Here is a 16,070-nt window from a genome sequence, read left to right on the forward strand (position 1 = left end):
TGAAGTATCTAGAGGTAACAGTGCAAATGTGTGTTACCCAGGAAAGAGGCACCCAATTTTTCAGTGCAAATCATTCACACCTGAGTCTATACTATCTGCCTAATTTCTCTAATGATTGGGAACAGGATTAGAGAAATAATTGTTCATTTGGCTCTTCAGGTAAGAAGCCTGTGCTTTAATGCAGTTCATTTATCTAGAGTGTCCTGTAAATATAATTTTACCAAACAGCCTGGCATTATCATGAGTTTCAGCAGAAATAACATTTCTGCCATGGTGTTAAGTTATAAGAAAGACAAGTTTATGCTTTAAATATAATTTAGAAGAGGCTTTTCTTTTAACATCTAGATGTTTGTAGAAGCTGATAAGGATGTCATAGGAAAAGCTGAGACTGGGTACTTGATGCGTCCTTTTAAAATAAATCCACCAGGTAAGTCTTCTTAAGCTTTGGAACTTTTCCACCTTGTCTGATTTCCTGGTACTTGTTCATACAGGTTTTGCCCTGTGAGCACACCTTTGGCTTGCCATGACATGGCACCTTTCATTTCAAATGAATTGTATTCTGAAACTTTGTGTATGCTAAATCCATCTAAACTTCCTTCTTAAAGGGCTTTGGGGCCCAGTTCTCTCCTTGCTTTTGCTCTGCTTACTTCAGTGCACTTGGTTCCACGGGAAAGACTAACATAGAATCTTGAATGTCCAGAAAACACTCCAATGTAATAAGGGAAAACATGTTTTATTCAGAAATGCTGGGTCAGTCAATCTCAATCCCCAATTTGGATTGGGAAGAGAATGGGAAATGCACTTTCAGAAGTGCATCACAGAGCATAAGTGGCAATTCAAATAAAGGAAATGACTTGTCTCCTCATACATATGTATGTGTAATCTGTATGAGATTTCAGTTCTCTTTATTAAGAGACAGAAAAATCCTTCTGTAGTCTCAGCTCTAATTTTAAATGAGTGCATCTCTGTCCCAACCCAGACACAGGGCATAAAGCGTTAACGTCTGAATCTACTCCCTTTCCAGTAATGAAATTGTTTACCATCTGGATAGACTGGAAGTGTGCAGCAGCACAGTCTCCCTCTGTGACATGACTATCAATACAATGTTAAAGATAAGGTTGTAATACTTCCCTGATAAAAATACCCATTCCTTCTTGTTCCAGTCAACAGGTGGGTTATGATTTTACCCTATTTCTTTTGAATTAAGTTTTGCTCTACAGTGCCTTATGTCAATAAAAGAAGCAGTAGTTGTATAATTTAACTCCTAAATGGGGGCTTTTAATCCCCCTTATAAATTATGATTTTTGTTAGTGTCCTTCCACTCTGAGATAAATACTTCCTGAAGTTCCACCTCATGTGGTCTTCATGGCATAACAAAATCTCCCACAGGTTATTTTCAGGTGTGCTGCTGACTTTCTGGGCTAACACACATTAGGTGAGCCACGCTGGCTGCTGATTTGAGGTGCTCTTCACCCTTAACGAAGTAGACGTTTAAGACTCAGCATAAAGATGTTTGAACTTCAATGCTTTGTGTAGTATTTTTGCCAATTAAACATGGCACTAGCTGACTTCCTTCAGCCTTGGCTAGATGTATCTGGGAAACTTGGTTACTATACAGACGCATAGGAATGTTGGCATTTTAAGAAGAAAGTTTAAAGGTTATACTTAATTACATAGAGCAACCTGGTCTAGTAGAAGGTGCCCCTGCCCATGGCAGAGGGCTTGGAATTAGACGATCTTTAAGGTCCCTTCCAACCCAAACCATTTTGATTCTATACTACAGACTTCAGTTCCAGTACTAAGAAGACCAGTGTATTACTGATGGCTGGCGCTATTTAAAAAAAGTTAAACCAACCTGGGAGTCTGCTCTGCCAGCAGCTGTATAAATCCAGAGGAAAAATGGTGCTGTGTAGCCTATGCTGGCTGCTCAGTGCTGTTCTCAGGCATCAGGTCAATCAGTAACCTCCTTTTGTGAAGCGCCCGTGAACGATAGCCAACAGTCAGGCACTACATAGGTGGCTTAAATTAACTCTATGCAGTCTCTTCCCTTCATAACTTTCTAGGTATCAACCGACAAAAAAAACTTCGGCAGCCACCCGGTCGGGCCTGACTCCACAGAAGAACCCCAAAAACATCGCTGTGAGCCAAGCAACATGTACAACAACAGGATTATTCCTGGGGCGGTGGTAATTCCTTTAGGATGAAAAGGCTCACATATTCACGCGGCTCCCTCCAGGCGGGAGGGCCTGTCCCTGGGGGAGAGAGGGATTTCATCTCGGGGGTTGGGTGGCAGCCCGGCCTTTCCTTGGCTCCGCGCTGCCCCGCTCGCTTCGCCGCTGCCTCTCCCCACTCTCCCGCAGCGGGTTTCTCCTCAGCCGTGAGGTGAGGGGCCGTCCGACGGTGCTCGGAGCTGCCCCTCCACTCTCTCCCTCTCTGCCCCCCATCGGGTGCCCGCTCCCGCCCCTCCCGCGCTGCCGGAACGTCAACGGGAATTTCCAGCCAGGAAGTGCGGTGGGCCGGGGGCCAGGCCGGTGCCGCTCGGCTGCCCTCGCCAACGGGCTCGCGGTAGGCCGGGCAGACGGGAGGGAGTGGAGGGAGGGAGCGGACGAAGAAGAGAGGGAGGAGGGAAAGTCCGCGCGGAGCTAGGGCGCGGGCGGCGCCGGCGGCGTCACGCCGGTTACATGGCGCGGCGCTGAGAGACGCGCGGCGCCGAGGGACCCACTGGCGGCAGACGAGGACGAGGCGTCGCCAGCCCTGCCTTGCCCCGGGTGAGCCTCAGGCAGCCCCTGACCCCGGCGTTCTCTGCCTGCTTCCTCGCCTTGCCCTCACCTCGGTTTCTTTGCTGCTGGCTGCGCTCCCTCCGTTCTGTGCCGCCGCGGCCCGACATGGAGCGAGTGTGGGGTGGGAGCGAGCAACTGCGTCCTGCCTGAGCTGGGTCGGGGGGAGCGCTCTGGGGAGCTCGGTGCCCCCCCCGGAGGAGAGATTTACCGCCCGAAAGTGTGGCGCCGGGCAGCCGCTCAGCCATGACCTCGGCCAGGGTGTGGACCGAGCTCCGGCCGCCGGGGGATTCGCGTGCGCTTGCCGGGGCGGCTGCCGCGAGTGCAGGGGGTGGAAGGGAAGGCAAGCAGGCGGTCGTTGCCGTGTGGCGGGACTGGGGTGGTTGCGGGGCTCTGTGTGTCGTGCTGGTACCGGCCCTGCCGGCGGGGTGACTGTGGAAGCCGAGAAGCGGACACCGTTTCTTCCCGGCGCCGAGTTTCTGGAAAGGGCGATTCCGCCTCGTTGCCCTGTTGGTGCAGGAAATGCCTCACGCCTTTTCTGTGATTTATCTGTTTTAAGCACGTAATAGGCTTTTCTGCTGCTGCGTGAGGAGACTTCCTAACTACGAAGGGGTGTCTGTGAAGGGCTGTCATGTAAAGCGAAAGAACTTTGAAACCCCAGCTTTGCTACGGTGCTCGTAGGCAAAGGGGGTGCTGCTTCTCACGCTAGTGGTTTCGCAGATGACATCTGTGCTTAACGCGAGACACGGTTTGGAGTGTCTGCTGTTGCGTAGTCGTCCGCTGGCCTTGAAAATACAGGGGGGTTACCATGCGGAGCTGCCTTTGCTACTGCCAGCTTTGGGTGCCCTTGTCTTGGGTGAGGCTTGCGGAGTGTCACAAGTAGTATAAGTAAAGGCTACTTTAAAGGTAGTAAATAGTGAGATTTTTAAGGGTAACTTCGTACTAAGTAGTGAGAACTTCACATTTTCATCATGGCAAGGAATATTATTAGACTGATTGCTCTGTTAGATTTGACCTTAAACCCAAGAATATGCAGCTTTTTATCATTGCAATTATTTGTTTACCTATTGACTCTTTCTGCTTTAAGGGTAACTGATAAGGAAGCACTATAAAGTTATTTTATATAAACATAAAATGGGCTGTAATTTCTGAACTGTAGTACAGATGAGCTGTGTGTTATTTGGCAATTACAATAATGGAGTGCACTGCTATGTAATTTCATTTAAATAAGTAAACGTGAGTGCCTGAAAGCATTTGCAGAATAAGTCTTTGTAGGCAAGGGATCATCTGCTTCATTTCAGCTTCCTGTTCCAAAATCTTTGCTAAAGAATAAAATGTCAAAGAAAATACAGATTATTTTTAATGGTTTTAAAGTGATGATTGTATTTGGTATGTTCAGTGCTTCCACAGTACCCTCTTCATTTATTTTGTTCACAGGGAAAATTAGTACCAAGCAGATGAATTCTCTGCCATGCTCTTACATGCTGTAAGGTGCTTACACCATCACTGTCAAGCTAACAGAACAGGGTTGAAAATACAGCATTTTGTTTTTATTGACATCCAGAGTCTGTGTGCTATGTACTGCAAAGTATACTTTTGAAATAGTATTTCAGCCAAAGCATTTTTGATTTTTTTCAGAATAGAACATAGCTGCCCCTTCTAGGAAAGTGTTAAACAAGATGTCATTCTAAGACGTCATCCTGTCTGCGATGTTTTGTAATCTACAGGAAAGACTGCAGTCTAATTGAGAAAACGAAAGAGGAAAAAGCAGCCCGTAACTATCCAGATGTAGATCCTCTGTTCAGTAAACTTCCCTGGCTTAAGAATTTAACTGAGAGTTACGCTGAAGTATTACTGTCAGGATCTACCAGTGTGTGGAGATTTCAGGGAAACTCGGTGCTGAAATGTACAAGATCTCTTAAATAACGTAATCTGAAATACTGAACAGAAGGGGAAAAGCCTTTTTCTTTCCACCCTTTGTCCCTTTTTTAAAGAAAGATATGTCAATCAGTGTTAGAGTCATAAAAGAAGGAGTTTATTTTCTCATGCAAGTAATGAATATACTTTAAGTAGAGCTAAGGTTGTAAAAACTGAGCACAGCTTTGTATCACTTTGTCATGTGTGTGTTTTTTTTAAAGGAAAGTGTTGTAGGAGATAAACTTCGTACCTGTGTTCAGTTAGTTCAGTCAGCACCTTGGCAATGTTTTTGTGGTGTATATTTTGAAATCAGAAGATTGTGCTGGGGGGGGAAAATAAGTGTTGTGGAAGAGAAAACAAGGAAATTTTGGCCGAGGGCAAGAGGGTAGAAAGCATGCTGTGATACTTCATTTATACCCACATTCAAAAATTTGCTGCTTCATTTATTGAAAAACAGTAATTTAATTGCTTCTCATTTACTACGTATTTGACTTTTAAAACAAGTTTTAATAACAAATTTAATTTTTTTTTTCATTGAGATAGCATTATGTGAATTCAGTAATGGATAGCTACAAATAAATGTCACTGAAGCAAATTTGCTAACTAATAGATTTTTGTGTTTTCATGAAAACAGTGCTCTTCTTTTCATCACTGCCTTTTCCCAAAATCTTCCCTTGCCGCTGTCACGTAAATGCATGCAAACTCCAGGAGTAAGTGGCGAGGAATTCATGTCATAGAGCGTTTCATTGCAGAGTGCGGATGGACAGGAACCAAGTTTCAAGACCTTCACTGTCAAGGATACTCTGTGGTGACTAGAAAAGTTAGGGTTTGGGTCTCACTCAAAAGTTAAGTGAATACAGAATGTTGTTTTGAAGTTGCAAAGGTATAGTGAAATACATTTTTTTTTTTTTTTTTTTTACTAACTTACAGTTGGCTTTCTGATGTAGCTAGTGATGAGCAAACTCTGCAGCCTTTGGAGATTCTGGTTAACTATTCTGTGTTTTCAGAGACTACAAAATCTATTTGTTAAAATCATCTGGTCTTTCAGTGCTGTAAATGTTTGCCAACTCTAAATTCAGAAGTGTTAGTCTTAAAGAAAAATGTTACTCACTTCCCTAAGCAACTAATGGAAATTGTAGAGTGAAACTTTTTTTTCCCAGCATGTTGGTAGCTTTTCTTTGATTGGCAGACACAAAATAACACAGCTATTATAAAGTGAAGAGGATGCTTTATAATGAGAATTTCAGGCAAACATTCTTGTTATAAACTCCTGGTCTTGGTCACTTTTAGCTCCGACACAGGTATTTTAGAGGTGGAAGTTGTAATTTGATGATGTCCTTTAAATAAGCTGTGATCTTTCCTAAGTTCTATGTTGATAAGGTCATAAATTATGGTTGTCATTTGCTGTGCCCTTAGGTCAGTCAGGCACTAAGTTTGAGCATAGAACTAATTCAGTGAGTCGTCTTCAGTGCTTTCATTTAAACATATATTTTGCCAAAGCACTGTTGACTGTTTCAGAAGTCAAGCCTTAAGAGATGTTTCAAATTGTTCTAGTCTCCAGGTGAAATCCTTTGTTCAGGATTTAGGTGGAGCTGACAGGCCATGTGTGGGGAGGAAGCTACTGTTGCTGCTACTAGCAATTTTCCCCCCTTTCAACTTTTATGTTATTTTGAAAAGCACTGCCAGATACAATTTTTTCTTAATTTAAAATGCAGAATTAGCTAAACTGAAATCTCCTGTATCTCATTGCATCCTTCAAGCAAACTACTGTTACAGATGAATCAAGAGCAAAGCAGGTCTGAGTTATGTGGTATTGGGGTTTTTTGTTTGTTTTCTTTGTTTCTTTTAAAGGTCATATTTCTATCTGTTTAAACACTTATGGACAGATTTTAGCACAGAGATTAAGTAAAAACAGAGTGAGCAGATGTTTTTTGAGTCTTGGTGGGTTAGGTTACTGGAGAAAATAGGCTGTGGAAATTGTACTATTTACTGTTTATGGGTTTTTTTAAAAAAGCCTTAGTAACCGCTTTGCACCTGTAGATTTGAATCCTAGGATGTGACTGCAATGGTGCTAGACTTGGTTTCTACTTGTTTGGTTCCACTTACTGGTATTATTTAACTGACCATTTCTGTCATGTTGCTCTCAGTGGCTGTTCAAAACCAAAAGGACACTGAGAACCCCTTAGCTCACTTTTGTATTTGTGATGGTAACAGCCCTTGCTGTTTTATGAGTCCTCTTCTGCTGCCGTTGTTCATGAAGTGAGGGACTGTTGTCTTCAGTAAGACCCCAGATCCCATGTGGAAGTACCTGATGATACAGCAAACCTTATGTGAACTGGGCTTCTGAAATCTTGGGTTTGCTTGTTACTTGGCTTCTCAGAAACTGTTCTTCCCCACCTCCCCCGCCCCTCCTCAAAAGGAAAAGGTTTGCTGTTTAATACTGATGATTCATTATACCTGAGTCTTACAGAATGGGTATGTGTGGCTTTTTAAGTTAAAATTTTACTTTGATGAACAACTTTGTATGAACTAGAACTATTTCTAAAGAACATTCAGTAGTTCTTTTATCTGTAGGAAAAAGCGTTTTAACATGATACTCAGGTTAGTTCAAGTAGCATTACCACTCTGTGCTAAATACAGTGTAGTTACTGGAGTTGTTCTGCTGTGTTGAACCTCAGTGGTTTTACGTGCACTTTGTATTATTCACATACAGGAGTATGTTTGCTATCTATTTGAATACTGTTTATTCCTTTGGTTTAAGTTGCTTTGAATGTGTTTTAACAAAAACATTTGATTCCAGCGATATCTTGGAAAAACTGTTTATGATGTCTTTATGGCATTGTAGTATTTCCTCTTGTAATATTAGTTCACTACTTTGACATTTGGAGAAGGAATAAAGCACCCAAAAATTGTGTTTGTAAAGATATTTAATGAAATGACCATTCAGGTAGTTCAATTACTCTTTACCAAGTGAATTTCCTCATGATATGACTTTTTCTTCAAAGTTATAGTTTTCTGGTGTAATAAATTTGAGCCTAGATTTCCTACCATAATTCTGCACCCAGAAATTCTGATTCAGAGCATCACAATTCTGCAGTCTTTTTAATACTTTTTTTCATTTCCTAAACGTCTTGTAGTTTATATACTGTTGTCCAGTAATGCATCCGCTCATGACTGAAAATATATAAAAATTTTAACTTAAAAAGTTTTCTAATCTTAAAAATGCACAGAAAAAACTCCTAGGTCCCACCCAACAGGAAATAATAAGCAGACTTCATTAATAACAAGAAGAGACAATTTCTGTTGTTGTATTAGGAAAAACAAAACAGTGTCATTTGGGGTTATGTAGTGTTATTGCAGGTGCAGCAGTCTGAGAACAAGTCTGCAGAAGGAAGTAGTATCTTCTTTAACAATTCATCTCTGGACAAACCTTTTCTCACTTGTATACTTGAGAAATTATACTCAAATCTTTATTCAGAGATTACACGTCTCTGGTAGCTGAAGGAAAGTAAAAAATATGACTTCCGTATGCCGCTTTTGCGGAAATTAAGCATTGTTGAGTTTTATAATGAGAATACAGTTCCCTTAGAACAACATCCCCCTACATCCCTAGGCATTGAAGTCATAGATGGAGGAAAAATAAGGACTGTTAACATTTAAAGGCAAACTTCAAATGTCAAGTCAGTTTCATTACCAAGTTAAAATTCCCTTAAAAAAAAAAACATAGTTAATGGGGCTCCTTGTCAGCTTGAGTGAGTTAGCAATCACCTCTCATGGTTTTTAAAATGCTTTTTCTTTCCTGTTTGTGCTAGAGATCTGTGCCAATAGTGTGAGTGAAAGCATGCATGAAGTTCCCTTAATATTTTGGTTCTGTTCACTTTGTGTATTTTGAAATACTATAACTGTTTATCACCTCTTATTTTGGATGATCTAGGGATTTTCTCTCTGCAGCACATCTTTTTCTTTTATTTTAAAAAGAAAAATGTGTGTGACTTCAGAAACAAGTATAATTTATTAAAATGGATGCAATTGAAATAGTAGTTGGGAACAATATAAATAAAGTAACCATTAGTAAAACCTCTTCTGTGTTAAGATTTTGCTTGGTTAGTATTTGGGAGGGGGATGTCTTTCCTTCCCCTTTCCCTAATATCCTTCTCCAGAAAGCTTTCTTCTGCAGCAGCTTCATTAGTGGCAACAGCAGTGGAAGTACAAGGTGCTGGTAGCTAACACCTTTCAGAGTTTAATTGTGTAGACCTGCTTTAAGCAGGTTTGGACAGTATGTGTTCAAAATGCCAGCAACTGTTTGGAATCTTGCCTGTGCAATATTCCCAGTGTTGTTTACATTGCTTTTAACAAAAATAAGATTTATTTTTCTTCAGAAAACAATCTTATTGAGACTTCAAAAATTAAAGTGGTTAGAAGGACATGCATACTTTAAGGGTTATCCACGTAACTTCTATCGGTTCATGACCCAACATCAGTGTCCTCTGAAGTGCCGTAAGACCAAAGCCTGTGTATACATGTGGCTTGCTATTTTGTGCAGAGTTAGAAAGTAGCAGTTCTCAGACTTCCTTTTTTCCCCTCCATGTGCTTCTCTAAGAATATATTCTACACCAAAAGGTTTTTGCCCTGGAGCTGTACTCCCAGTATTTTTGGAAAATAATTGGGCTATAAGAGAAATGAAGGATGAAGTTGGAGAGGAGGTGTGCAGAGCTGAGGTGAAAAGGCTAGGCAGTGAAAGGAATGGGGAACATCCTGACTTCAGAGGCACTGCAGTGATGAAGGCTGGAGCCTAAACAACTTGGATCATCTCTCTGTTGTGTCAGAGCAGCCAATTCTGTCCTCTAGCCAAAAATGTCTCGGCAGCTCTTCTCCTGCCTCCAGCCCTGACCCAGCAACTCGCAATGTCTATTGCACAATACATTTCCCAGCATCTATGTGTGGGAAATTCTGATCTGTGTAGCAGTTGTCTCTATACAGATACAGATTATGTTTTGCAAAGGGTAGAAAAGTGAGGCTCAAGGATGGCTAGTTGCCACTAAAAGTAGATAGTAATAATAAAGAAAACCAGGTAAAATGCTTTGTAGAGACTGTAAATGCAACAGTTTCTGTTTCTACCTTGATATTTCATAGCTGCTACAGGATTTCAGAGAACTTGGTGCTGACCCTGAAAACATAGTTCTCTGCAGTCAGGTAGTCTGCCATGTCTTATAGCCCTGATGTAACAAAACCCTTACAATATATAACACACAAATGTCTTTGCCTTTCATCCTTATTCTTCTCTGTTTTTAATAAGTAAAATAAACAGGCTAAGAGCATAATCACAGTGAATTCCATTGCTTTCATTCAGTGTCCAGTTAAAGAGGTTTATTTTTAATAGCTAAATTCCAGTGAAAGCCAAGTTAAAGAGAAAAAACACTGCTAAAAAACTCACAGGAAGAACTGTGCTTTCAGTATGTATGTCAAGTCAGCTGAAGTGTAATAGTTGCATTTCTTGCACTGAGGCTTGCTTTCTGAATCTTAGCCTTGAAAGGTGAAATCTGAAATCAAATGATCAAGATAAACAGAAATGAGAGTTCTTGTTCCTGGATGGGAGTGTGCCTGCATTAATTATGTTGTTTCTGTTTTAAATGCATGAACTGTTGGAAGCTTTAGAACAAATACTCAGAATACAGTAAATGAACTCATGTTCTTCCAGCTGTGCCTATTTGTATGTGGTATTATTTGGGTATTAAGGAGCAGTGGTAATGCAACCAACCTTGATTGGTTGGTGCAACCCCATCGTGTGCAATATACATATATGCATAGATCTGATTTTTTTTTTCTTTTTCTCCCTTTTTCTTCTTTTTTATTTTTTACCTTTTTCACAATGGCAGCTGGCCCGCTGTGTGAAGAAAGGAATACTGCATACATACAAGCATCATGCAGACACACAGTCCCTCAGTAGGCACAGCTGTGTGGTTTTGGACAAGTTAGGCTGGTTTTTACGTTATTGCACTAAGAGCTAAATGACTTTCCTTCACCTACCTTTGAATTTTCACACTAAAAGATACAGTGAATTGAAATGTCTAGTGTTCTGTGCCCATTATCTGGAAGACTTTAGACAATCTCCAGGGTGAACACTGTCGTGGTTGATTGTGGTCTGCAGGTGTAGGGCTATTTTTTACTGTAGATGCAGGTTTGCAGTACTGTTTGTGGGAATTGGAGGTTATGTGGGAAGCAGACATATGTAGTAACACAAACTTCCACAATTATAGAATCATAGAATGGTTAGGGTTTGAAAGGACCTGAAGATCATCCAGTTCCAATCCCCACAAAGCAATTTTAACCCAGTCAAGTGAGAGGTGCTTTTGACTTGATTTCTCTAAGATGCATATAGCAGCAAATATAGCATGGATAAAAACAATTTCTGCTCCAAAATACAGCTTGTGTAAGGAGAGAATGAACAAAGCTACTTGTGGTAGATGCTAATCTTAACACTTAATGCATATAGAAAAGGTGCTTAGAAACTCAAGCAATAATAAGGGAAGAGGCCAATTAAAAATCATGTGGTAGGGTCTGTTTTTCTACAGATGTCTTTTTAGGTTTTGATCATGTTATTCATTCTCTGGATTTGCCTCAGTTTTCTCCTAACAGGAGGACACTTTGGGTTTTGTAAACTAAGTAAGTCCTAAGGAGACAATTCTATTTTGGAGGTAGGGTTCCCAGAACATTTTATTGGTTTTGAAAGGGGACAAAACATACAGTGAAACCAAGAGTGTTTTCAGTTTTCACTTAGAGGGGTCATATTAAACAGCTGGGTTAATTTTTGTCTAGGCCCTGAAAAGGCAATCAAGTGTCAGTTTACAAAGGCATATGTTTGCACATCTAAATTATCGTGTGTTTATAATAAACTGGCTTAGCATTCAAGCCTGAGAAAATGTCTTTAATCTTTCCCCCAAACACTGCAGCTGACTGTTGAGCACAAAAGATGTCAAGTAAGAGACACCTGTGGTTTTGGTGTGAGTGAAATTGTGTTTAATACCTGGTTAGAAATTCATTAGCATGCACCTACAGCAACTGAGTAGTATGTCAGTAGTCACCTTGCTGCTTCTGAGTGCAACGTTCATTTTTAATAACTGCTGTTTCGCTGTTATGACATCGGCTTTCTGGCTGATGCAGTGGACAGAAATTACAGTTTTGATCAGGTGAAACTGAAGAGCTGATTCAGATAGACATCAGTGTTACTTCAGGATAGATTCTAATTCTTATTTCAAAGTACTTGAAATGAAAAGTTTTCAGAAATATTGCCTCTCTGGTGTTTTTGCAGTGTGTTGAAGTTGTGTTGTAGAACTGTATACGTGACTGGGAAGCATAGCAGGTGTGAGAGCTACCCCCGTCCCACAGAGTTCTGCTGCACTGACTGTCATCCAGTCCAAGAAACTGGAATAGGATGAAGAGTAGAACTTGGTGTTAGATTTATCCTGTTGGACTTCTAGAAAAAGCTGTGAGATGCTTTGTTTGAAAGTTTTGCAAGGAAGCATAGGTTTGGCAAACAGGCAGGTGGGCAGATGCTATTCATATTAGCTCTTTGGACTTTCTGTTTGTTTGGTTTTTCTGCAGAAACACATTTACCGTGTCACATCTGGGTGCTTCAGGGACTTTGGAACACAGTTTTGTACATGTGACTCGTGAAATAATAAGTGATTAAATATGAGACATCACAAATCAAGGCTTTTAGGACCAGTTTTTATTCTGCTTCTGCAGAAGAAATCTGGCATTTGCACTCACGGTTACTTGTGAGTGCAAATCGGTATGCCTCAGCAGGATGGGTATTTTCTGATGCCTCCTAAGAAAATACTGGCTGCTGAGGTCTTCAGATTGCTTTCTGTAATATCTACATCTTTAACTGGGAAGCACTTGCCAAAAACTAAATTGCAGTTATTTCAGTAACCTGTCAATTGGTGATGAAGGTTATTTTCTTTCTATGGAACAGAATGGCAAATAAAAACATCTTAGTAAAGTTTGTTATATGCTCAAGGTTTTGTTATGCCTTGTACGTTGACTTTTTTCCCGTAAAGATTGATAATAACAATAGCAAATTATTGACTAAACTAATGCTTTGTAGAATATGCCTGAGAGATAATGTGACTGACTGGCATTTTTTAATATTGCTGAAGTCCTGAGATATATATATATATATATATATATATATATATATATATATATATACTAGGTGATGAAATAGATCACGGATGGCTTGAGGTACAGCATGGGTGGATGCTTGTTATCTTGTTTACTTATTTTTGGCTGTAACCAATTATTTTCTATTTACTCAAATACTTCAAATAAATATTACCCAGTCAATATTTTTCTCTAAAATTGAATTAAAACAGGTGAATGTTTTTATTTTCTAGGTTTAGAAATAACTTTACCCTCATGGACCTCTTTTTCCTGGAAGCTCTCTGGGTGTTGTGTCTCCTGTTTCTCCATTTTAGGTTTTCTTTCATTTTCTACTTGTGTGGGATGGATGGTTATCTGTTGTCTTTGGCACTTGTTAGCAGGCTGAGTTAAGCTTCTGTTAAAGTGAAGTATCTGAGTATTCCAAGTTTCTTTTTACTATTTGCCTTTCTAGTTCCTGTAGAAGTTACGCTGTGACTCAGTTTTTCTTTATCGGTTTGCTGATGACTTGCCACTCTCAGTTTTCACTGTTCACTTTGCTGGAAAACATGGCTCATGTTCATTGTATTGTGGTGGAATGTGAGGGCCAGTGACATGTTTCTCTCTTCTATTAGATATTAACCTTACTTAAAGTATCTGCCTGAATGCAGATAAGAGTTTCTTGAAATAGTCACTACAGTTACTTCCCGATGTTCCCTTGGCGAACCTTTTTTAGTAAGATCGACATAAGTGAAATTATAATTCTTTCAATAACATCAACATGAAAGGAAATAACACTAATCTTTTATAGTAGACCTAATAAATTCCTAACAAAATTTCCAGCCTCTGCTACTGGCAAAAGTTTCCCAGTGTTCAGCATTTACATGTAGACTTGTGAGAGAGGGTTAGATATGCTGTACCTCCATAATTGTCATTGTCAGCACTGAGTTGTTGTGGGTGCCAAGCACTTGCGGAACTCTGGAAATAAAGGTGTACGTAATTAGTCAATGTTTGATAGCTGTTTTTATTTAAAGAAAAAATACTGGATGCTCTTTTCTTGGACATCTTTATCTTTCATTTACTATTACTTCACAAGAAAACTGTTAGCGTTCATTCATGAATGCTCAGTCTTTTTAGTGTATAAAAACACAGAGACATGCATTTGCTAAGCCATGGTAATGGCTTTGCTGAAAGTCTAATGGCAGAGCAAAGACAGAAACAAATTAATTCCTGATTTTAAGAAATTGTTACTTCAGGACTTTGGCTGTAATTTTTAGTTGCTTTGGGAGCAGGCAATGGAAAATCCTAGCTGTAGCCTCTCCTGTCCTTAGCTTGCCTTTTGCAAATTATAAAGAACTGAAGAGTAATTTAGAAATTGTTACCATGAGTAAAATAAGGGTCAGAGATGGGGCTTTTAATTCATAGAATCACAGAATGGTTTGAGTTGGAAGGGACCTTAAAGATCATCCAGTTCCAGCCCCCTGCTGTGGGCAGGGACACCTTCCACTAGACCAAGTTACTCAAAACCCCATGCGACCTGGCCTTGAACGCTGCCAGGGATGGGGCAGCCACAGCTTCTCCGGGCAACCTGTGCCAGGGCTTCAGCACCTTCATAGTGAAGAATTTTTTTCATAATGTCTAATCTAAAGATACTGGTGTACATTGGGTAAAAAAAAAAAAAAAAAAGGAAAAAATAATAAAGAGTGTTCTGATCATATTTTTTATGTTTCAGGAATTAAAATGGCAGGAGAAGATTCCTATATTATGGGAGTGTCTGATCCCCAGGTAAGTGGGTTTGTGTATTTTCAGTATCCTTGTGTTTTCTTCTAGCTCTCTGTTCTGGATTCCTCTCTTATTGTCCTGTCATTTCCTAAGCTTTACAACGTGGAGACATAAAAGCATTGTAGTTTACTGGCAGAAATGAGGTTTGGGGAAATCTAGGTTTTTTTTTTTCTCTAAGGCATTTTTATGTCAACTGCAGCTTGCTTTGCCACTGGTGAAATGCTGAAATGAAAAGGAAAGCTAGGCCTGCTGAAAGAAGCAATTGAAAAAATACTAATTTTTATGCCCTGCTTGTCTGTGACACTTGCTCTGAAATTTATTCTGTTGTTTCTTTATATTCTATCTGAAAATAAAGCCCCTTAGGCCCTAAAAGGCCCCTTTGTGTGATTTTTTTTGTGAAATTCTCATTGACACTGATGACTGAAATGTTCATTTGCTCACACAGATCAGAAGGTCAAGCTCTTCAGAAGCTCCTCCTGATCTATTAGGTCATTTCATGATGCATTTGAATTATGAAATTGGTGCTTGAATGAAAAGTTTGAGATAATTTCTGCTCAATTTCCAAAAAGAAACTATTTTCTCCCTTATGCTTGCTGCACTTCGGAAGAAGACAGATTTATACCCGACAACGTTTACTATGAGTTAAGACATGTCAGAGTTCAAAAAAGAAAGAAGCTCCCAAACTTCAACCTGGTTACATACTGTTTTCTTTCATTAGAGCTTGTAAATATATTTCCGTAAGGAATGTAGTCTGATGGGGTTTAGTCACAGAAGTGAAAATAAAAAGTCGCAGGGTCTCACCAATGAGTTGAGCAAAGACATCTATGGTCAGATTTTCAGAATATACTGTATAAGCTCTTTTGAATGTATAGTTGTCAGCACATGTAAGCAAAATGCATACTTAGAAACTGCACTGAGCTCAGTGAGGTCTCATGATACTGGTGGAACTTGGTCAGTACTATCAGCTTTGCTTGCAACAAAAATATAATTCATATAAAATGTTTGTGTACTGCACCAGTGTGTTTGCAATCTCAGTATTTGCAGAGAACTTTAAAATTCTTTGCTGATAGATATTTTATAAAATTATGTGTATATATAGTAATGAAAAGTGTATTTTATTTTGACATAGATGTTTGCGATGGATCAGTTCATGGGAATGAATACATTATTTAATAATACAAATTACATCACGCCGGACTTGCCACTGCGAACAGGTATGAACTGTTGCTATTTGATTGCGCTATTGTCCTGCTGTTTCTTTTAGTTATTTTTGGTGTGAAATTCTTTTCAGAGGCTTTTCTGTTTGCACTCTTGTATTTCATAATGCAAGACCCCAAGGTTATCAACTAGTTTTTTTATTACACCCTTGTGCATCTCTTTCTTGCCCTCAAGAAACTTTCAAAAGTAAATCAAATCTGATTTTATTTTGGCTTGTACAGAAAGTGAAAGTTTCAG

The 16,070-nt window shown here is 39.8% G+C and overlaps 2 protein-coding genes across 4 annotated transcripts in view; one reads left to right on the forward strand and one right to left on the reverse strand.

Annotated features, from left to right (window-relative positions):
* SLC39A8 (solute carrier family 39 member 8) overlaps positions 1-2,239 on the reverse strand; it is a 60,382-nt gene extending 58,143 nt beyond the window's left edge. For both annotated transcript variants that reach the window (XM_057417978.1, XM_057417977.1), the window contains exon 1: positions 1,856-2,239. The gene's annotated coding sequence lies outside the window, so the exon portion shown is untranslated. The remainder of the gene's footprint in view (positions 1-1,855) is intronic.
* A 370-nt stretch (positions 2,240-2,609) lies between these two features.
* The window catches only part of NFKB1 (nuclear factor kappa B subunit 1), a 64,673-nt gene continuing 51,212 nt past the window's right edge, over positions 2,610-16,070 (forward strand). Inside the window, exons 1-3 of one of the 2 annotated variants that reach the window (XM_057417967.1) lie at positions 2,610-2,768; positions 14,566-14,618; positions 15,745-15,829. In XM_057417967.1, the coding sequence (XP_057273950.1) occupies positions 14,574-14,618; positions 15,745-15,829 (130 nt within the window). In that variant the 5' untranslated portion in view covers positions 2,610-2,768; positions 14,566-14,573. The remainder of the gene's footprint in view (positions 2,769-14,565; positions 14,619-15,744; positions 15,830-16,070) is intronic. The other variant, XM_057417965.1, reaches the window with a different exon arrangement.

The sequence above is a fragment of the Pezoporus wallicus genome, unplaced genomic scaffold (genome assembly GCF_028554395.1).
Source record: "Pezoporus wallicus isolate ANWC-B61680 ecotype Strahan unplaced genomic scaffold, APGP_CSIRO_Pwel_v1 contig_6999, whole genome shotgun sequence".
NCBI classification, from domain to species: Eukaryota; Metazoa; Chordata; class Aves; order Psittaciformes; family Psittacidae; genus Pezoporus; species Pezoporus wallicus.